Raw genomic sequence first — 24,207 nt, 5'->3', positions numbered from 1 at the left:
GAGCCATTTTTTTATGAGTATTTGGAGGGGTTTGGAGGAGAGCTCAAGCAAGTCACTGCTTTCACTCTGCCATGGCTCCGCCCCTCAATGCCTCATTTGAAAAGGAAAAAGAATGTAGGCATAGAGAGGTGAAGAGGCTTATAAAAAGTCACATAATAAGTAGCAATGCTGTGACTTAAAACTAGATAATTTGAATCCTATCCAGTACTGTTTCTACAAAGAGTATTAGGGGGAAAAGCAGAAGAAATTCTTGTATATTCAGTCAAAGCACTGTGACACTTATGACAGTATTCTCCCCATCTCCATTCTGGGGACTTTGGGTTGTATAAACAGTATGGTATAGGGGGAAAAGCACTGACACAAGAGTCAGAGAAACTAGGTTTGATTCCCACCTCTGATATACAATCTGTGTGATCTTTGACAAGTTATTTAACCTCTCTGAGACTCAGTTTCTTCACCTATAAGTGAAGGGGACTAGATGGCTTTTGAGATCCCTTCCAATACTAGATCTTTGACTCTGTTATTCTAAATGCTGAGTCTTTAAGACTATAGTACTGTGTATGTTACTCTTATTAATCATCCATTGAGGGAGTGCAAAATTTGAATTGTTCACCAGGCAGTGCTCTACCTGAGCCACCAGATCAGTCTTGTCAATTTCTCTCTGGTTTAGGAGTGGGCTAGCCTTCCTAAGAGGCTGTAGTGTCTCTGCTGACCATGACAGGGTGTTAAGCCATCAATACACGTCTAAAATACTTTTCTCACCTTTCCCCACCTTTCCCAAAGCCCTTGGTCTCTATTGTGATGGTGGTAAGCATCTTGGATTAACTCTCACTGGTTATTTCTGAAATAAATTTAAAAGATTAAATGTGATTTTGCTCAAAATGTCACAAAATGAAACCTGCTGTCTGTGTTCTGCTCATCAGCCTCCCGCCCATCTGGATTTCGCCTTTCTCAATTCACTGTTTATTACATTCACAGATTCAGAGATTTAGCATTCTGTAATCACAAGGTTTATTGTAAAAAAGAAGTAAAAAAGGACTAGACAAAATACCAGACAAAATGGAGTTATTAGCCTTCACCCATTTTTTAGATGTCTTCCTAGTTGTCCTCTAGGACTTGGGGCAATCTTTACCATAAGCAACCGTGACTTGTGGGAAAGGAATAAATGAGTATTTCACCATATAATCCTTCTGGTAAAAATTACTTACTGATAGATGGTAAGAACATTAACTGTCTTCCCAGATCAATAAGTGAAGAAGTCAGGGAAACCTAAATGCCGTGGGTTGATATAGCTAAAGTAAGGCCTGCGGTAGTGGCAGAAAGCCTGTTTTCCTGCCCTTAAGGAGTTTGAGTATCAACTAGCCTGCCAGTTAACCACATTATCACTCCAAAATGAATCAGCACCTGACCCTGACCTGCACTCTAGGCCCGGGCTTTGCTCTCCTTTCCTCTATCTGGTCCTGTTTGACTCAGACATGAACCCTACAAAAAAGCCTTGAGCCTAGCCACCATGTATTCTTCTCTTCCACCAGACATCCCCAGTGTACCTGACCTGTTTGCATCTTCCCTTACTGAACTTTGTGCTCTGAGTGTTTCCCCTGATAACACATTTGTTTTAATTTCTTCTAGTCACCAACTCATTCTGTGCTCATCTCCCATCCATTCGAGTTTTATCCTTTAGAAGCATCAGCCGTTGTCTAAGATTGGGACTAATGGCCTTGGCAGTCATGCCTAATTCCCAGGTTATGGGTAAGGAATATAGAAAACAATGACTGTGATCGAAAACTCCATGCCTCAACTGTAGGACCTCCTCACTTTTCCTTGACATCAGGGCTTGCCTGCTCTGAACCACATACCACTCTAGCCCTTCCCCTAGGCAACACAGGTGAGAATCTCCTAAGGGAGATTTCCGTCCCTTCCTTGTACTGCACCTTGTGATCCTGGATCTCACTCAAGACATATCAAGAAGGGTAACCGAGAGGTACATGGACAAGAACATTGGAGACCACTGTCCTAGACAAAGAGAAGTTATTGAGTATTTTTGATCAGGTGAGTGATGAAGTTAGGCTAATGGGCTCCATTACAGGTTGTTATTGTTTTTAAGCTAGATGTGCAAAATTATCAGTATAGCAAACTTCTGGAAAGGAAATTTTTTTTTTTTTTTATCAAAGCAGATTCCTACTTTCTCTGTAACTTGCAGTCTTCCAGAATTGCTTTTTGCACTGAGGTTAAATATATGTCAGAGGCAGAACTTGAACCCAGGTCTTCCTGACTCTGAGGTCAGCTCTCTATCCCTTAGGTCATGCTGCCTTTCATTATAAATTTATGCTATCTAATTTCATTTTGACCCTTACTGCTATGCAGAAAAAGTAATGAATCTGGAGTCAGAATACCTGGGTTCTAGAGTTACCTCTGAGATTTTCTACCTATGTATCCTTGGGCAAGTCACTTACCTTTTCTGAGCTTCAATTTCCTCCTCTAGAAAATGAGGAGTTTTAAGTAAGTGATTTCTAATATACCTTTCAACTCTAAACTTTTGATCTTAGAGTCTCCTATTGACTCCTTTACACTTCCATAGCCACCATTCCTAATCATTCTTCAAGGTCTCAACAAAACCCTCTATCTTCTTACTCTCAGGAGATGATTTTGTCTCTTATTTCATGAAGAATATTTTAGCTATTTGGTATTAAATTCCTCAATACTCTTTTTTCACTAAGTGTCCTCACTCATACAGTTTCGAAGGGAAGCTTAGCCTCCCTGCTTGTTAAACTATAGACCTATATCATGAAGTCCATTCTCTCCAGGCTCCTCTGTCACCTTTTCTAACAATTTCCTTTCTCTTATTCATTTTCAGTTTCTCCCATTCTATTGGGTGTTTTCCCTTAGCCTTACAGCCATACTATTATACCATCCTATCTCCTTCTGCCAATTCACTGCCAACTTTATAGAAAGAATAGTCTACACTTGGCTGCTTTCTGTTTAATATGACCCACTCATTCCTTAGACCTTTGCAGTTTGGTTTCCATCCCAATCCACCTATTCATTTGAATAGCTTGGCTCTTGCCAAGATGATTCATGACCTCCAAATCAACAAATTCAGGAATTTTTTTCCTATTTTCATTCTCCTTGATTTTCCTGTGGCATCTAAAATTATGAAACAGTGTGTGTGTATATATATACTTATTTATTTTTTGGTGAGGCAATTGGGGTTAAGTGACTTGCCCAGGATCACACAGAGAGTAATTGTCAAGTGTCTGGTCTGAGGTTGGATTTGAACTCAGGTCCTACTGACACTAGGCCCCCTGCTCAATCCATTGTGCCACCTAGCTGCCCAACAGTCTCTGTTTTTGAAAATCTTTTCTTCCATTGGCTTCTATAACTTGGCACTCATCACTATTTTCTTTCTACTTTTCTAATTATTCTTTTTCTTTTAGTTGGTTCTTCTTTTTCTTCTTGTCCCTTAAATGTGCAGAATTCCCAAAGATTCTACCATTGCCCTTTTCTAATCTCTCTGAACTTTTCCTTGATGGTCACATGTCCTCTCCTGGCTTTAATATATCAACCTCCATTGGAAACATTCAAATTTATAACCCTGTCTCCAAGTTCTATCTACATTTCCAAGTGCTTTCACATATCTTACTCTTCTTTTTAAAAATCATACTTATTTGTACACTTTACCTGCCTCCCATTAGACTTGAAGATTTTTTGAGAGTATTGCTTGCGTTTGATCTCCTTTCTTTTTCATTTTCAATTTTATTTATTTGTTTATAGTTTTCAACATTCACTTCCATAAGATTTTGAGTTCTAAATTTTCTCCCTCTCTCTCTGTTCTCCCGTCCCCAAGACAGTGTGCAATCTGTATAGGCTATGCATGTACAATCATATTAAACCTACTTCCACATTAGTCATGTTGTAAAGAAGAATTAGAACAAATGGGAGGAACCATGAGAAGGAAGAAACAAAAAAGAGAGAGAGAGAGAGCAAATAGTATGCCTTGATCTACATTCAGACTCCATAGTTCTTTCTCTGGATGTGGATAGCATTTTCCAACATGAGGCTTTCGGAATTGTCTAAGCTCTTCGTATTGCTGAGACAAGTTAAGTCAATCAAAGTTGGTCATTGAACAGTGTTGCTTTTAGTATGTACAATATTCTCCTGGTTCTGCTTACTTCACTCAGCATCTGTTCATGTAAGTCTTTTCAGGTTTTTTTCTGAAGTCCACCTGCTCATCATTTCTTATAAAATAATAGTATTCCATTACATTCATAAACCACAACTTGTGTAACCATTCTTCAATTGATGGGCATCCCTGCAATTTCCAATTCTTTTGTAACCATAAAAGAGCTGCTACAAATATTTTTGTACATGTACATTTTTATGCTGTTGTTGGGATACAGACCTAGAAGTGGTATTTATGGGCCAAAAGGTATGTGCAGTTTTATAGCTCTTTAGGCATAGTTCCAAATTACTCTCCAGAATAGTTGGTTGACCTCCTTTCTATCCTACGAGCCTAACACAATGTCCTACATATGGTAGGCACCAAATAGTTTTTTGGTGAGTTGAATTAAATTGATAAAAAATAAGTTTTAGGAAAATGAATCTGACAGTGGTGTGCAGGATGGATAGAAAAGTTCTGTTCCTCATCTGAAGAATAAGAGGATTAGATGAGGCGGCATCTGAGGTCCCTTTCATGGAAGGAGATACTCTGCTAGCCTTGAACCACTGTACCAATGCAAGTTTTTAGTTTAAAAATATAGAGAAGCTACCCTGAGGATTTATTGCTACAAGAGCTACAAATTTCAGAGAAGGAAATGTAGGGAGGAGCAGTTCTTACAGGTTTCCAACTAGATGGAGACATACTTTTTAAGCTGTTCAGCATGATCTAGTAGAATAAATAATTTAATAATTTTTTTCTTGTTTGTTGACCAACTATTCTTTTACTTAGGAAAATGGGTTGAAAATACAATAGAAGGGGATATAAGCAAACCATTCTGCCTACACAGAGATTGAAACTCTATAAGAGACTAAATGGGGGCCTGACCCTTAATAATTAAATAAAATGTATTTAAGTCAGAAACCAGCAAAACTCTTGGTTAACATCCATATGGACAGTATGTAGCAGAACCCTACTTTCCAAGTCTCCTAGATAAAAAGAAACTCAGAAATATGGAAATCAAACTCTTTCCCTCTTGCTTTTATAGAACTACTCTTTTTTTTTCCCAGTGAGGCAATCAGGTTAAGTGACTTGCCTAAGGTCACACAGCTAGTATGTGTCAAGTGTTTGGTCTGAGGCCAGATTTGAACTCAGTTCCTCCTGACTTCAGGGCCAGTGCTCTATCCACTGTGCCATCTAGCTGCCCCTAGAACTCCTCTTAATGCATATTTTCTAACTATGTGTTTTTACACCAGGCTAAACTTTATCAACATTGTTCTAAGAGTTAATGAGTAAGGAAATAATCGAAGAGGATAAACTCTAATGATAATACTGTATTAACACGAAACACTATTGTATTTTATGATCTCCGTGAAATGTAAGTAGTGAATATGAAAGGACCTTCACTGCCTAGGCAAAGGGTGCATTCAGATGAAAATCTGAGGTTTCATTTAGGTCCATTTTGTAAGGGTAGGGTGGGGAAGGGAGGAGAATGAACACTTAAGTACCTATGTGCCAGGCACTGTTAAGCACTTTATAAATATTATCTTGCTTAATCCACACAATAGTGCTACTAATATCTTCATTTTAAATTTGAAGAGAATGAGGTAGACAGAGGCTAAGTGTCTTGCCTGGGTTCACAGAGCTAGGATGTGTATGGGGTGTTCAAAAGGATTAGCTTCTTTGATGTGAGAGCTTGTTGGGGCTGTTCATCCATCTTTGGTGTTCACCTGATTCACCCAACTCTCATCTGTGGGCTCCAAAAAGCTACAGCACGCAGAGAGGCCACTCCCCAGTAAACCGTTTGAGCAGATGGGCTAAACCAGATTGGGATAGGCCTCAAAACCCATTGGTGAGTTAGGGGAATGTCTACTCCAAGCATGTGAAGACTCCCTGCAGCAGAATGGGTAGATGAGAACAATTTTTTCCAATGACCATGAAGGCAGCTGAAGCAGGCACAGTGGAGTGTGTAGAGACATCAATAACACCAAGGTCATCCAATTGCATGCAAGGCCACAGCCAGTTATCTTGACTTTTTTCTTGCTACTGGACTTTTGATGACTGAAAGAGTGAGGCTGATGACTTTGTGCATCTCTGACTCATTTAAATTCAATTTATGCACAAGTCAAGATATCACCTGTGATGTCATTGGTCCTCTTTGAAAATGAAGGACAAACAGCAAATGCCTCACCCTAGATTTGAACTCAGGTTTTCATGACTCTAGTCCCCATATTCTATCTACTGTGTCAGCTAGCTACCACAGGCACGCTGTCACCTTGAACGTGACTTAACTAATCTGTGCCTAATTCTGATTACTTGCAGAATCAATTAATGATACCCTCCATCCTACCTCTCTCCTTTAGCTGAGAGAAAGTTTAGCATACTTAATTATGTTTGGAAGCTGCTGGTATAAAATTTCCGTTGTGGTATGATGCAGAATAATAGCTCAAATCTTAGAGGACCTAGATTCAAATGTCACTTATTACCTGGGGGAAATCATCTCACTTGGCCTCACCTCTTTATTTCTGAAATGAAGGGGATTAGAATAGATGGCCTCTGAGAGGCCCCATCTAGCTTTAAGACTATATAGACTCAAAACTATATAGACTCAAGCCTCTATATATCCTCTGGCATTGGATTAAGAAAGTTTAGCTTACTTGCATATTTGATTAAATATATTTTGAACATATTGGAGTAGTTTCCAGTGTGGTACAATAGGAGGCACTGGCCTGGGAGGGAAGCTGGCAAGAGTCTCGTTATCCTGGCTCTGCCACTATTAGATGTCTGACCTCCAGAAGACATCTAATGGATTAGAATACATTAGATGCAAGCTACTTTACTTCTCTTCCTCTGTTTCTTTATCTGTGAGGTGAAGGGACTGCAACTTGGCTATTTGTGACCCTCTGTCATTTAGCAGCTGCTGTTCATTCTAAATGTCAAGGTCATCATATCCCCTGCCCCACTACAATTTTAAGTTTGAGGCTGTTTAAGTTGGGGTAGGAAAAGTTCCATTCAGGTGAACAAGACTGTGTTAGGAGTGGCCAAAAAGAAGAGAAAAAAAAACTTGCAAGAAAGGAATCAGTGTGTATGTATATAGTTCTCACTTTCTTAATGGAAAATTCATGAGGGGCAATGGTGAAATGAGAAGAACACCGAATTTGGGATTAGCTGTCCAGGGTAGAATCCTGAATCACTTATTACTGGAGTGACCTCGACCCTATCCTAAACCTTCCTGTGCATGACTTCACTCATCTGTAGAATAATGAGGAGTGGAATGATACTAGATAACTTCTAATGTTCCTTTTAGTTCCAAAGCTATTATTAGAATGTTTAGAGAAAATGGCTCATCAAAATTTACGGTTTTGTTGCACTGAAGGGAGATTTGTAGGCAAAATACTTGATTATCTTCTTTCAGATAAGTCAAATAGTTTTAAGGACTAGGATTTCCTACAGGTGAACTGCCCTCCTTTAGCATGCACATGACTTTTCTGTGTAGAATTGTTTCAGTCTATAAGAAGAAGCATCTCATCTACTTTGTTGCTGTATCCTAAGGACCATGAGGCCTTTCCATCTGACTTGTACCTGAAACTTCCTATATATGGTATTTCCCCTCATTAGAAAGTGAGCTTTTCGACAGGACAGGCTGTCTTGCTTTCTAGTTGTATTTTCAGGACTTAGCACAGTTCTTTGCACATGGTAATTAATAAATGGCTATTCATTCATTTGCTCATTAAAAAAAAGATGAAGGGATTAGAAAAAAAGATCTCTGAGAGAAGTCCCTTCTACATTTTAAAGTCTAAGGTTCTTTCCTTGGATCATTTATTTAGTGGTGAGCTGACAATGAAGTTGGAAAGTCTCAGTTGTGGCCTAAATTTTTTTTCCTCAGGTGTGAAACTTCAGCCTCTACCTTCAACCTCAAAAAGCCATTAAAGACCTCAGAGGTCTTTCCAAGGGTAGGAGTCCATAAGAAGACAAGGAAGTCCTAGGAGTATCAGTATGGCTGCTTCATTACCACAGTGTTAAAGATACTTCAGTCGTGAGAGGGAGAAAATGGCAACTCAATGAATTTTTTGCTGGGTTTGCTCCAAAAAGGTAAAGGAGTGTCACACTTCCACCTTGTTTTTTGAAGTAGGAGAGTCAAAGATACTAGGTCAAATGGTAAGAAGAGTCTGGGATATCCTACAGACAACTTAGAAGACAAACTAGGAAAGATCCAGAATATTACATACTAATAATCTCACTATTTATCAATAATTCTACTTCTCCCACTGATCTCACAGGTGACACAAAGAAAAATTGAAAGATGCCTGGTATGTATAAGTAGGCTGAAACTTGCCCTTATTAGGGACAGGTCCTCACTATGCCCTAGGAGACTGGAGCTCAGATGGCTTGGGAGATCTTGAAGATATAAGCCCAAAAGTCAGTGGCTGGGTACAATATTTAATTTTGATTACATGTCCAGCAGTTATCACTGTACTAGTGGGGAACAAAAAATGACTTTCCAGTGGGGTAAAGAGACAAGCAGAGTTGTGTGATAACACCACCAGAAGATATGGTGGTGCTATAACTCTCAGAGACATTAGCTACTCTTCCACACATGTGCTCTAGATATACATGTTCCCCCCATGTGTGCCTCTTCATGTGATCTCTATATGTTATCATTCTTCTCACTGATGCTATATATGTCTTTAGGAAAGGTATGCTAGGTTTGTGTAAAGAATGTTCAACCATGACCTCTCTTATTAGGTTTTTTTCATTAAATATTCTTTGAAATGGTATTTTCTGACTGATCAGAGGGAAAATAAACACAATATTAGGGACTTGTGAGCCACTCACAGAATACCTTGAACTTGGAGTAGCTATTCTGGGAGCCTCATGTATGACAAGGGGGTTACTGATGTTCTACACTTATGCAATGTTAACTTCAAATTGCTATTGATGAACCAGTTACAGAACCTAATCCATAGTGCCCCGGAAAGAAGTTGTAAAGATGTAGACTTAAGCTTAGTGTAAGGAAAAACTTTTCTTAACAGTTAGGACTATACTCAAGTGGAATGAGCTGCCTCAAAAGGTATCAGTGTCCCAAAACTTGAAACCGGCAGGTGAACACCTGGGCATACCTTTTGATTGAATTCATTTATTCAAAAATATTTCTGAAGTACCTACTATATTCTGGTTACTGGACTACTGTGTAATCTCTGGGGTTGTAAAGAAGAAAAAAGAAAAAAGAAACGGTCTCTGCCCTCAAACAGGTTATTTTCTGTTAGGGGAAATCAACATGTGCATTAAATACAAAATGTATTCAGAGTAATTACTGGGAGAAGGAAAGCAATAAGAATGGGCTTCTTGTAGTGGGAATAGCCACTGGAGCTGAGCTTTGAAGGACACTAGAGATTATCAAAAGTGGCAGTAAAGAGGGAGTGAATGCTAGACATAGCGGATAGCTTATGCTAAGTTGGAGAGACCTCGTATACAAGTAACAGCAAGCAGGCCAGTTTGTCTGGCATTTAGAATGTAGAATAGGCTTGGTCAGGGAGAATTATGGAGGGCTTTCAAAGTGAAACAGAGGACTTGGCCTTTTATCTTAGAGGTAAGTGCAGAGATTCGTATTTGTGTGTGTGTGTGTGTATCACGAATGCCTTTGGCACTTGATGGACCTCTTCTCAGAATATTATTATTTTAAATGCATAAAATAAATACACAGGATTTCAAAAAACCAATTATATTGAAAAAACAGTTATCAAAATATTAGGGGGAAATTTTAATACTCCCTTGGCTACAGGGAGCCACTGTAGCTTCTTGAGCAGGGTAGTGACATGGAATTTTTTTTTGTGTTTTTTTTTTTTTTGGCTAGGCAATGGGGTTAAGTGACTTGACGAGGGTCACACAGCCAGTAAGTGTTATGTGTCTGAGGCCTGATTTGAACTCAGGTCCTCCTCACTCCAGAGCCAGTGCTCTATCCACTGTGCCACCTAGCTACCCTGTGACATGGAATATTAATGGCCGCTGTGTGGAGGAGGGGAGGGAGAGAGGAGATTGAAGTCTATGAAAACAATTAGGAGGCTATTATAATTGTCTAGGTAAGGGAAGATGAGGATCTGAACCAGAGGATGGAATGTAGATGGAATTGCTATACCGATGTGATGGTTGGATTAGATTACATCCAAAACTGAGATTAAATAATCATGAACCCTCAGAGAAAGTTACAGGATGGTCAGTTCTTTTAGGAGAGAGATGTATTAATTTAGCTTTGCTTATCCCCTAGCATGAAGCACTGTTTCTTGCATATAATACACGCTCAATAAAGGTTCAATGAATGGTATGGGGCAGGTAGGTGGCCTAGTGGATAGAGCACAGGACCCAGAGTTAGGAAGACCTGAGTTCGAATCCAGCCTCAGAAACTAGCTATGTGACCCTGGGCTAATCACTTAACCCCGTTTCCTTCTGTTTCATCATCTGTAAGATGAACTGGAGAGGGAAATGGCAAACTACTCCAGTACCTTTGCCAAGAAAACCCCAAATGGGGTCATGAAGAGCTGGACAACAACAAACAAAGAAACAATGTGGATGGACTGTGTCCAAAAAAGGGCAACTAAAATAATTTTTGAAAGAGCAGCTTCCCTAAGAATGAAGTTAAAGGAAAGGAGCAAAAGTTACAAAACTGGAGCCTGAACCTTTACAGACCATAATGCAATAAAAACAGTATTCGGGTCAGGGAGCAAAAATAAAAGATATAGACTCACATGGAGACTTAACAATGAAATCCTAAATAATGAATGGGTCAAAGAACAAATCATGGAAACAATTAATGTGAAAGAAAATGATAATGATGAAACAAATATAAAATTTCTGTGACACAACAAAGCTAGTCCTCAGAGAAATATTATGTCCCTACAAACATATATGAACAAAACAGAATAGAAGATTAATGAACTGAATATGCATTTAAAAGTTAGAAAGTCAATGAATAAACAAACCTAAAATAAGAATAAACAAAGAGATTAAAATTAGAGAAAAACAAACAAAAATCCAACTCCAGAAATAAATAAAACTAAAGGCTGTTTCTCTGAAAAGACTAACAAAATTGTTAAACCTTTAGCCAACCTTATTAAAAAGAAAGACAAAATCAATTAACAAAATAGAAAATGAGCAAGGGGAAATCACTGCAAAACCAGAAGAAATAAAAAATGTAATCAGAATCTATTATAAAGCTACATGCTAACAAATTGGAGAACACAAAAGAAATAGAATAACTTAAAAAATATAAATCCTTAACCTTACAGAAGACCAAATAAACATATTAAGTAATCCAATCTCAGAAAGAATTGGACCTATAAGACATCTATCAAGGGAAAAAAATTCTTGGTTTTGATGTATTTACAGAAGAACTGTATCAGACTTTTAAAGAAAAACTACTACTCATATTTCACAAATTATTCTCAAAAATTTAAAAAGAAAGCACTCTTAAAGATCCTTTATTTGAAACATTGTCTTAATATTTAAACTAGTGAAGGATAAAGCATAGGAGAACTACAGACTTAATGAATAATGCTTAATGGATATGCTCAATGATTATTGATTAAAAATTATAGATAAAATCCTGTCAATTAGAATTCAGCAATTCATCAAAGAAGTCATTCATTATGACAGAGATGGATTTCTACTAAGGATAGAAAGATGGTTCAACATTAGGAAAACAATCAATACAATCATATTAAAAAACAAAAGAATAGCATACTATGCGATTATCTCAAAGATGCAAAAAAAGCCTTTGACAAAATGCAACATGCACTTATGCCAAAAATCCTACAAAGTACAGGCACAGAAAAACCTTTTATGATATCATAAAAAGCAGATATCTAAAACCAAAAGGAAACATTATAGGCAATGGGGATACACTATACCCTTTCCCAATAAATGTGGCAGTAATGAAAGGCTGCTTATTGTCCTCACTGTTATTTGATATGATGCTGGAGATGCTAGCAATAACAATAAGACAATAGAAAGAATTAAAGGTATAAAATAGGTAAAGGTATAATTACTTACTTGGAAAATGCTTGGAAACTAGCAAAGATAGTAATTTATACAATTAATAGCTTCAGTAAAGTTGCAGGTATGAAATAAATCCTCAGAAACTTCATCATTTCAACATAATAACAAAATCCTACGTGCAATGATAGAACAGGAAATCTCATTCCAAATAACTATACAGTGCACAAGTATCTTAAGACCAATCTACTAAAGCACCAAAAAGTATAGAATTAATTACAAAGTGCTCCATAAAGAAATATAGAACAATTTAAATAGCTGAAAGAATATTTAGGGCTCATGGCTAGACTGTGCCAATATAATAAAAATGATAGTACTACCAAACCTAATTTACACTTCTAATGCTATACTACTCAAATTATCGAAGAAACAACTTACAGATCTTGATAAAATAATAAAAAATGATTTGGAAAAATAAAATATCTAGAATATCAAGGAGAATAATGAGAAATACAGAAGAAGGGAATATCACTTCCAAACCTCAAACTATACTATATAGCAGCAGTAATCAAAACTATCTACTATTGGACTTAAAGGAAATTAGAGCAGTTAGTGTGCAGAACAGAGAGAAAGTTTGTTGTGCTGTTGCTACTACATTGTACTCCTGGCTGGCCCCAACCCCATTTTCTCTATAACTCTCTGTCTGCCTTTCTAAGTAGGCTTCGGCTGAAAAAGTGACTCATTGTAACTTTTTTTGGGCTTTCCCCATCAGAATTTGGGTTGATGCGTTTTCCAAGTTGTTGTGGAGGGGATGCATTGGAAGAACTAGGAAAAAAACCACACTACTTCTCCACCATATTGACTCCACCCACTTGCAATACATTCTTAACGGACATATGACCTTAATATTAAAGGTCATGCTATAAAAAATTAGAGGAGAAGCAGATCTAAACCTCTTTGGCAAATGGGGAGGAGATGTATTCTTAACCAAATAAGGGGTAGAGGCAATTACAAATAATAAAATAGACGACTTTGATTACATGAAACTGAAAAGCTTCTACATAAAAAAAATTGATTCACTTAAAATAAGAAAGGAATTGTGTTGATTGACAACAAATCTTTGCATCAGGTTTCTCAGATAGGGATATGGTATCCAAGACACATAAAAAATTGATATATGTATGTATGCACACACATATGTATGTATATATACAAAGAGATACATAAACCAAAACTATTCTTCCATAGACAAATGGTCAAAGGATGTGAACCAGTTCTCAAAATAATTGAAAACTATCAGCAACTACATGAAAGAACTTTCCAAATTACTAATAAAAAGAAATGCAAATCAAAACAACCCTGAAGTTTCATTCACACTCTGCAAATTGGAAAAGATGACAAAAAAAAGTCCACAGACAATGTTGAAAGGGCTATAGGACGATAAGAACACCAGTGCATTGCTGGTAGAGCTGAAAATCAGTACTGTCATTTTGGAAATCAATTTAGACTTGTCCAAATAAAGTGATTTAAATGTCCATTCCCTTTGATTCAGCTATTCCACTACTAGGCTCATACCCCAAGGAGACCATTGATAAGGGAAAAAAGTATCCATATACAATAAAAAACTTTTAGCAGCATTTTTCATTATAGCAAAGAATTGGAAACAAAGTACAAAGTAGATGTCCATTGTTTGGGAATCCCTAGCTCCCTTATATTGCTGATTATACCCAGACAAGCCTCAGCTTTGAACCATTCCCACCACTTATCACTTTCACTCCTGCACGTTCTGAACAGTGGTGGAGAAAATTCTAAAACTGTTCCGAATGGGGCCACTATGAATTTATGTTATGCAACCTCAACTGGGACCTCCCTATTGCTAGGCAATCTTTCTCTCCCTTATCAATTTACTATCCCATTCTCTCCACCTGTTTTTCCAAATATTTTCATCCCCCCTGAAACCTTCCATGGTTCCCCCAACCTGTATTCAGCAAAAAAAAAAATTGCTTCATATTATGTAGAAAAACTTGAGACCATTCATAGTAAACTCCCTTTTCTTCCATCTTTCTCACTTCCTATCAATTGGGGTGCCTTCTGCTACTCTTTCCTCCTTCACTCCTGTCTCACATGGTAAAATGGCCTTACTCCTTACCAAGGTTAATCTTTCTACTTGTTCAAGTGACCCCATTCCATCTCATCTCCTGCAACAGATTGCTCCCTCTGTAATCCCTGCTCTTTCTTTTGTTTTCAATCTCTCCCTGTCTACTGTCTGACTTCCTACTGTCTACAAATATGCCATCGTCTTCTCACCTGATCCTTCCATCCCTGTTCACTATCAAACTATTCTTTTCTGTTCTTTGTAGCTAAGGACATCTATGATAGGCACTTCTACTTTCTCTCTTCTTACTCTCTTCTTAGCCCTTAAAATTTGGTGTCAAACTTATCATTCCACTGAAACTGTTCTCTCCAAAGTTATTAATGATCTTTTAGTTGCCAAATCCAATGTCCTTTTTTCAATCTTCATTCTTGACCTCTCTGCAGCCTTTGACACTGTCAATCACTTTCTCCAATTTGATATTCTCTTATCTCTAGGTTTTGGGGACACCACTGTTCCCTGGCTTTTCTCCTACCTATCTGACCACTCCTTCTCTGTCTCCTTTGCTGGTTCTTCCCCCAAATCATGCCTTCTAAATGTAGATGTCCCTCAGGGGTCTGGCATGGGACTTCTCTTCTTCCTCTATAATATTTCACTTGGTGATTTCACTAGCTCCCAAAGATTTGATTACCATCTCTATGCTGGTGAGTCTATCTTTCCTTTTTTTTTTTTTTTTTTGCTAATCAATGGAGTTAAGTGACTTGCCCAGAGTCACACAGTAAGTCTCAAGTGTCTGAGGCCAAATTTGAATTCAGGTCCTCCTGACTCCAGGGCCAGTGCTCTATCCACTGCACCACCTAGCTGCCCCATTATGGGTCTACTTTTCCTGCCCAATTTCTCTACTGACCTCCAATCTCACATTTCCAACTGTTTTTCAGACATTTCAAATTGGATATCCAATAAATATCTTAAATTCAATGTCTAAAACTGAATTCATTATCTTTCTCCCTAAACCCTCCCCTGCCTTCTACCTTTCCTATTTCAGTAGAGACCAATACCATCCTCCTAGCCCCTCAGGCTCCCAACTTAGAAGTCATCCTGGATTCTTCCCTGTCTCCGCCTCCCCTATCCAATCTGTTGCCAAGGCCTGTCAATTTCACCTCTACAATATCTTGAATTCACCCTCTTCTCTCCTCTGACACTACCATCACTCTAGTACAGGGCCTTACCACCTCATGCCTGGATTATTGCACTAGACTGCTGGTGGGTCTGCCTGTCTCAAGTCTCTCTCTACTCCAATTCATCCTCCATTCAGCCACTAAAGTGATTTTTGTAAAGTACAGTTCTGATCATTCCACTCCTTTACTCAATAAACTCCAACGGCTTCCCATTGCTTCCAGGTGCAAACACAAAATGCTCTGTCTGGCATTCAAAGCCCTCCAAAATCAATCTTCTTACCTTTCTAGTTCTCTTATACCTTACTCCCCAACATGCACCTTTTAATCCAAAAATACTTGTCTCTTGGCGGCTCCACAAACAAAACATTTCTTCTTTTGGCCTTGGACTTTGTCTCTGACCCCCATGCCTGGAATGCTCTTTCTCTTTGTCTCTAACTACTGATCTCCCAGCTTCCTTTAAGCCCCTACTAAAATCCTACCTTCTACAGGAAGCCTTCCTCAACCTCTCTTAATTCCAGTGCCTTTCCTCTGTTAGTTATATCCTATTTATTCTGTATATAGTTTTCTTTGTATATATTTGTTTGTATGTTGTCTTCCCCATTAGATTGTAAGCTTTTTGAGGGCAGGGACAGTCTTTTCTCTCTTTTTGTATCCCCAGCACTTAAGACATTACCTGGTACATAGTAGGTATTAATAAATGTTTATTTATTGATTGGAATGGCTAAACAATGGAATTGTTTATTGATTGATTAATTGGAATGGCTAAACAAATTGTTTAGAATACTACTGTGCTATAAGAAATAAACATGATGAATACAGAGAAGCATGGAAAGATTTACATGAACTGATGTAGAATGAAATAAGGATAGCTAAGAAAACAATATGCACAATGACAGAAATGGAAACAGAAAGAGCAACTAAACACAAAAATATCAGAAGTGAAGGTTGCAAAATTCTAGAGAACAGGCATAGATTAAAAGAAGAGAAATGAGAAGCACACCCATCCCTCCTGTTTGTAGATGTCAAAGTACGCAAGTGTTGGACACTGCACACATTTTCAGACTTTTTCCAATATATTGATGTTATGCTAGTTTCTTCTTCTTTTTTATCTTTAAAAATATTGTTTATTATGCTAGATGGTTTTCTGAGAGAGAGAAAGGTCCTGGAGGAAATTATGATGGTGTACAAAACAAAACAAAACAATAAAAATTAATTTTTCTTTTTAGAAAAGAAACTTCAGCTTGGTAAAATGAAGGTGGAGAAGGGCTATAATTATAGTCTATAAATTCACAAAGGAATTGTTATTGATAAGTTATGCTATTTTTTCCTCTTTTTTGTATTTCAAAATACTATTTTTCATATGGGATGGATCTCTGAAGGAGGGGAAATTATGGTGATATACAAAGTAAAATACAACAATAAAGCTTAATTTAAAAAAAAATAAAGAAGCCTCGGCCTGATAAGATACAGGTAGAGGAAGGATATGATTATAGTCTATAAATTTATGAAGGCAATAGACAGGGTGATTGTAGGCTCTTCACTTAATGCTACAATACTTGCATTCAGAAGTAAATTTGATACTTGCAAAAGGCAAATGTGTTATACATAAACATTACAAACATATTTTTGAAAAAATGTGTCATTTTTCAAGTGTGGCTAGTCCCTCCACCAATTCAGATTGCTGCCCACTTAAAACTTAAGTAGATCAGCTTTGCGGGTTGTTGTGGCCAATGGGGAAAAATCATAATCTAATGACAAACTCTCTCTTAAGGAACATCTCTGAACTTAGCCAAATGGGTCTTAGAACAATGATCGCGGCATTCCGGCATTAGATCTGTCTTGGAAACCTTTCCAACTTGTGAAGATCTACAAGAGGTTGAATTCTGTTAGCACAGCCTTTGGAAAGCCACGGGCACTTCCACAACATGAGTCAGCATTGAGAAAATAGGATATTTCTTTTTATCTGTGGTGGACTACAGGGAATAAATATAGGGACTTGGTTAATCCAACTTGTGGTCTTGGCTGAAACTACAACTAGGTTTTAAAAAAAAGCTTGGAAAAGTGAAAGTAGTTTGGTACTTAGAATCAGGACACCAGGTTTCCTATCTCGTCTCTGATACTAAATAGCTGCATGACTTTAGGGTAATCAGCTAGCTTTTCTAAGTATTAGGATCACAGAATCAGCAAAAGTTGGGAGTTAGAAGGGACCTCAGTGGTCACCTAATGCAACCCATATTGGAAAGGAAGCCCTGCTACGACACATCCTTAAATGGCTGTTCAGCTGCTTAAAGACTTTTAATAAAGAGGAATGCACTACCACCTGAGCTAGCCTAGTTCTATTTCTGGACAGCTTTAATTGGCAGGAAAGCTTTCATGAAATCAAATCTAAATATGTCCCTTTATAACTTGCACCCATTTTTTTTTTCTTGCCTGTAAACTAAGAATGATAATAACTTTCTTATAAGGTTATTGTGAAGAAAAATGCTTAATATGCCTTAAATCCCTTCATCAGCATTAGTTTTTTTTAAATTCAATAAGGGTTTAAATGAATTAATTAATTTCTTAGGTTTTTCTTTTGGGTCTCAATTTTTGTGTATATTTTAAGTTGTGTGTTTATGTGTGTGTGTGTGTGTGTGTGTGTGTGTGTGTGTGTGTGTTCAGTTAGGAGATAGGGTTGATAACAACCAGGGGAGACCCTGACCAGGAAGAAAGAGGGAAATGTTGCCAGGTCCCTTGATGCCTCTCACCCAGTTTACTTAATTTTTTTTTTTTTAGGCAATTGGGGTTAAGTGACTTGCCCAGGGTCACACAGCTAGTAAGTGTCAAGTGTTTAGTCTGAGGCTGGATTTGAACTCAGGTACTCCTGACTTCAGGGCTGGTGCTCTATCCACTGCACCACCTAGCTGCCCCCTAACCCAGTTTACTTAAGTCCTGAAAGTTCACTTTCTAGGAGTAAAAGGGCAGTTTGGTCCCAACATAAACCCCAAGTACAAAAGGTGTATTTTTATCTAGCTTCTTCATTTGGGAGCAGCCTACTTACTATCTATTGTGCCCACAAATAATAATTGTGTTATATCAGAACTGGTGACTAAAAGAAAGATTTTTTTTTTTTGGCTAGGCAATGGGGTTAAGTGACTTGCCCTGGGTCACACAGCTAGTAAGTGTTATGTATCTGAGGCCAGATTTGAACTCAGGTCCTCCCAAATCCAGGGCCGGTGCTCTATCCACTACTCCACCTAGCTGCCCCAAGAATCTTTTCTTTTAAAGGAGCCTTAGAAACAAGGTAGATTTCCATCCATCTGAACAAGACTTAAGTACATTCCAGCCAGTAGGAAGGAGTCAGGGGCAATATTGAGTGACCCTTTAACAGACCCCTCCTAGCTCTAAAATCCCATGATAATATGCATATGTGTTGGGTGATTGCTGTACTGGAGTCTAACAAGTTCTGGCTAAGTACTGAAATTTACTTCCAGCTTTATAGCCTAAAGTGCCAAAAATCAGGTCAGTGATGACAGAAGGTAGGAGTGACATGAAATCCTGTATGCATCCTGAAGATGAAGGAAAAATAAAGTGAGAAAGAGCTGCCTTGGGATGGATCTAGTATCCCACTCCTTACTGGCAAGAATGCCATGGGGCAGAGCCTAGTAAGAATCCCAAGAGCCATGATGATTGCCTTGACTTGGTACAGTCCCTCCAGAGACAGTAACTCACAACAGCAATTCATAACCAGCAAATATAAGATTGAGCGTGTGTTGTGCACAACTAGTTCACTTGGCTACAGAGCCTACCTAGGACCTAGGATTTCCCAATCACCTGAAGAATCAAGACCAGCTTGATCTTTCACTCCGAGCATGCATTGATGAGGCAGGAGAAAAAATGGCAGCAACTCTGTTTAGTTTTAGCAAAGCACTTACTTATATAGTAAAATAACAGGAACTCTTTCTCAAGTTACAATGCCGTATAACCCATGCTGTGCTCGAGGACAGTGCATGCACAGTCCATGCACTTACCTACTACCAATCACAAATAACACTGTTAATGACTAACGAGTAACTAGGGGAGTTAGAGATGTATAGAATGGAGCACCGAACCAGGCAACCTTGCTCATGAACCAGCACCCGAGAGGGGCCTCAGCCCTTCAGTGAGATCTCATGAACTGTCTGTGGCCCTCTACATCTTTATAGATCCCTAACAATTCCCCCTTTTTGTTTTTGCTGAAGACGGAGCATATGAAGTTCAGTCCCAATGTCCTTTATCCGATTAGCAATGCACCTGAGCAAACATAGTCCAAAACACAGCATGGCCGGCAATAGCAAACATAATGGCAATAAAGAAGATAATAAAGACATAAGCCAAAGTCCAAGGTTATCAAAAGGGTTACGGAGTTCATCTAGCCAATCAAGTATAAGTTGGGCAGTCTCATCTGGCATCAAATCTTCATCAGCCGCCCTCACAATATCATCAGCAATTTTATATAAATCATCAATATTCAATGCAACAGTAGAATTTCCAAATAGCCCATTCAGATGTCTACGTATTCTCTGCCACTCCCATTGGGAGTCATTGTATTTAACATTGGTAAGGCAAATGAATTCATACCTATAATCACATTTCAAATATATTCTATATTCTAAAATATTTAATTCATCACCTATTTCAATAATGGTTTCCTTCGTTCCCTCAAGTATGTGGTAAAATCCCTCATCTATCCTTTTTTGTAAATGAAAACCCTTTGATACATTGCCAGCTAATTGATTCATAAAATCAGCTTGAACCATTTCATTTGTTGTGATAGATATAGATTGAGATAAAGATACAGAAGCAGTTATAATAGCTATAAGCGATACAATTCCTAATACTACACATGAAATACAACTCTTCTTCCTAACAATTGCTAATTGATTTCTTTGGTCTATTATTCCAAAAATATGATCAGAACATGACTCATACCAATCTTTGAAAATTAAACTTTACTGTAATTGACCCATTCTTTTGAGGTGTAAAATTAAATTCCTTCCCCAATTCTGCAGATGCATTCTCTTGTAAAATAACCTCAGGTATTGTCTCTCCCCATGTAGCCAGTCTTGGCCATGGTGATTTTGTCACAAAAGTCTATCTTGTTGTATTTCCTGACTCTGCTGCTGTGCTCTGTACCACTGCCGACAATAATGACAACAGTCACAGCTTGGTTACAAGTTCGTGTAGTGCTTTCTTCTTATTCTTTCGACTCCTTCGATTCCTGGCTGGTCTGTGTTTTCTTTTCTGCTTGCCTTGTCCCTTCTGAATGGATAATGTGGACATCCTTCATTCTGACCCAAAGTTCTCCATCACCTGTGAAAATAAGAACAAACCCTTGCCCCCAGGTTAGCACTTGCCCTGGGCCCTGCCAGACACCATCAACGTCTCTCCACATGACTTTCATATTGTGTTTAGGAAAAAGGAATTTGTTTGATTTAGTGGTGTCACTAGTACTGTTGTCATTTCCTGCCAGATATTTCATTGCAGGAGAGAGGTTACAACTGTCGAATTTTAAATAATTTATAGTATAGAGTGCAGTGTTTAATTGATGCCACGGGGATCCCTTAGCTCCCCTTTTTGTTTTTGGAGCACCATCTTTAATGTACGATTGGCGCATTCAACTATGGCCTGACCACGAGGATTATAAGGAAGGCCAGTAGTATGACTAATAGAGAACTCAGTACAAAACTTTTTAAAACCCTGCGAAATATATGCAGGACCATTATCAGTCTTTAAGCATTGAGGTGGGCCAGCGAAAGAAAAACAATGAAGCAAATGATTAATAACATAGCGGACAGCCTCACCCGCTTGAGCAGTAGCAAAAATAAAGCCTGAATAAGTATCAATAGAAACATGAACATACTTTTGTCTTCCAAAGGGAGAATAATGAGTAACATCCATTTGCCATAAGGCGTTAGGTGTAAGTCCCTTGGGGTTGTGTACATCAACATGAAAAGGGGCTGAAAAGGCACACAAGTAGCACAGCGCTTAACAATTTCACATGCTTGTGATTTTGTTATGCCATATAAAGTTCTTAAAGACCTAGCAGATAAATGTAATTGATTATGACTATTCCTTGCTATTTCCACATTCATTGTTAAAGATTTATCAACAAAATCATTACCTTCAAAAATTGGTCCTGGAGCAAGAGTATGGGACCGAACATGCAAAACATAAAATTTTTCTGTCCTATTCTGTATATAATGTTGTATATCATGAAGCAACTGACAGATATTATTACCAGTATTTTTTATTATTGCAGTCTCTAGGTGTTTTAGGATTCCTTTTACATATTTACTATCTGTGATGATATTCATTGGCTCCTTATATTTGTGAAAGGCACAATAGACAGCATATAATTCATTCTGTTGTGTGGAGGTAAAAGGTGTATTAATCACCTGTAATTCCTTTCTTTTAGGGCACCAGATAGAAGCCTTATTCATCTTTGTGGCATCAGTAAAGACATTAATTCCATATACGAGTTCACCTGATGTATGTGTGGGTTGTATCCAAGGCCAATTCTCAAAGATTACATGATATTTAAGGGGTTTTCCATACACAAGCTTCAAATTGATATTCACTTGCCAGTTGGGCATTGTTTGTATTGCCATTTCAATTATTTGTTGAGAAAATGGAAGGTATATGACTTCCGGATGCGTGCCACATAATTTTAAACATCTGTTATCAATTTTATGTATTAAGTCCCCTATCAGGACCATATAATTACTTAAAGTGTTTTTTGACTGAGATGGTAAATATACCCATTCTAAAAGCCTTTGTTTCTGATGTATTACTGCTGTTGGAGAATTTGGGGTGTTAAATATAGAAGCTTCCACGCTTTCATGCCTATCAATCCTGTTTGTGTGTGCTCCAACTACTTGTTCCTGAATATACAACAATGTTTGCTTTGCCTCAGGGGTCAGTATCCGGGTGAATCTAATTGAGGATCACCTTTAAGGCAATCATACAAGGGTATCAATTTATAATTTGGAATGCCAACCTGTGACCGAAGCCACTGTATATCTCCTATAATTTTCTGAAAATCATTAAGTGTTTTCAATTTTTGTGGATCTATTGTTGGTGGATGTAAGACTATTTTCTCTTGGAGTATTTGATGGCCTAAATATTGAAATGGTGGATGTTTTTGAATGTTTTCTGGGGCTATTTGAAGCCCATGACTTTGCAACAATTCTTGTGTTTTTTGTAAAATTTCTTCTAACACTTCAGGATTAGGATGAGCACATAAAATGTCATCCATGTAATGTATCATTTTTAGCTTTTTGTAATGGAATAGTAAAAAAGCAATCTTTTAAATCAATAACTATCAAAGGCTGGGAAGTCATAAAGCATCGTTAATTTTCCTGACTACTTTGCAATAATAAAAACAGGTGACTTTTAAGGAACCCAAACAAGTTCATTAGATTTCGTTTTGTATTTTGTCAGTTTTATGGATAGAAAAAGCACAAACAGTGGGCGGGAGAAAATAACAGCTCTCAGTAAATGTAAAATATCACGCCCACAAATTAAGGGGAAATGAATTGAGTTTTAGCTATCTGTTATCCTAGTAGTTTAAATTCATCTTAAAATAATTGATTAGTGGTGATTTATTAGACAAGCTAAAAGTAATTAATATCTGTAAAAATTGTATGAAACTTATTAAAAATTATCAAGGAATCTTGATTAATTTGTAACATTTTGGTGGTATGCTTGTAGACTGTAGAACAATATACCTAAAGTAAGCAAAGGGTGATACCTTTTTGTACCTTGTCAGGGGTAATTATAAATCTATGAGACTGAAAGGCTTGTTAAAACTTGGGCATTAATAAGGAGAGTTTGGTAGTAGTAGGACAACTGCAAAGTTTATCATCCATATAATAAATTATTTTTGTCTGGGAATATTTCTGACTAACAAGTTTAATAGTGTTATGAACAAAATTTGGCACATGGTAAGAAACATTCCTCCTTAAAGGATCACAATAGGAAAAATGGGAAATACTGATTTAATGAGACAACTATACCCAAATTCAAACTCAAAACAAAATTAATTATAGTTCTAAGAGTCTTTTACCTCAAGCAGTAAGTTTCACTGATTATGGCTTAAAGCCAGATACAGTTAATTATTTTCATAGAAATGCAATAAGCAATAAAGATTTACTAGGTCTCACATATATAAGAAATTTTACTTAACATCCTTTCTTTCCCACATTTAAACTTGTCTTGGTGAGAAAGCCAATTATTAGAAATTATTTATATAAAGTTGCAATTTCTCAGTAAGCTAAATGAATTGTTTAGGAACTCAATAACATAAACAAATTCTTTCTCAGAGCAGATGACCTTGGCACACAGCTGGTAGGAGCTTTTGGCAAGCTTACAAAGTTAAGGGAATTGCCTTGTGCCCCTCCTTTTCTCTCAGAAGTAATTAAAAATTCTAGGTCTTAACTTTAAAACAGTAACTTCAAATAACTTAGTTAACAATTTGGTAATTTTCCTGAGTGATAGTTAAATTGTTTTAGCTCTAAGCTGTTCTTTAATCATAGGTAAAGACAGAAATACCTGATTTTCTAAATGACAGTTATAAAAAATCATAGAACAAGATTAACCGGACTTGATAAAATAATTTAGCTGAATTTACACAGTTATCTCACTACCTTTCAGTTTCTTTTAGTTCACATTTTAATAACATCTAAATTATTAAAAATTGCTTGACATAACACATAAAAGTGTACCAATTTGTAATGAGACTAGATTTTTTAAAACTTGAAACATGCATATTGCTA

General features: G+C 37.4%; 1 protein-coding gene across 1 annotated transcript in view; it reads left to right on the top strand.

Annotated features, from left to right (window-relative positions):
- The window catches only part of DMBT1 (deleted in malignant brain tumors 1), a 181,104-nt gene that overhangs the window by 38,014 nt on the left and 118,883 nt on the right, over positions 1–24,207 (top strand). Inside the window, 1 exon segment of the mRNA XM_078151612.1 lies at positions 8,040–8,106. Coding sequence (XP_078007738.1) covers positions 8,040–8,106 — 67 coding nt within the window.

The sequence above is a fragment of the Phascolarctos cinereus genome, unplaced genomic scaffold (assembly GCF_003287225.1).
Source record: "Phascolarctos cinereus isolate Bilbo 61053 unplaced genomic scaffold, phaCin_HiC Scaffold_3;HRSCAF=262, whole genome shotgun sequence".
Classification (NCBI taxonomy): Eukaryota; Metazoa; Chordata; class Mammalia; order Diprotodontia; family Phascolarctidae; genus Phascolarctos; species Phascolarctos cinereus.
Note: the sequence above shows the minus strand (reverse complement) of the source record. Positions and strands in the feature narration are given on the sequence as shown.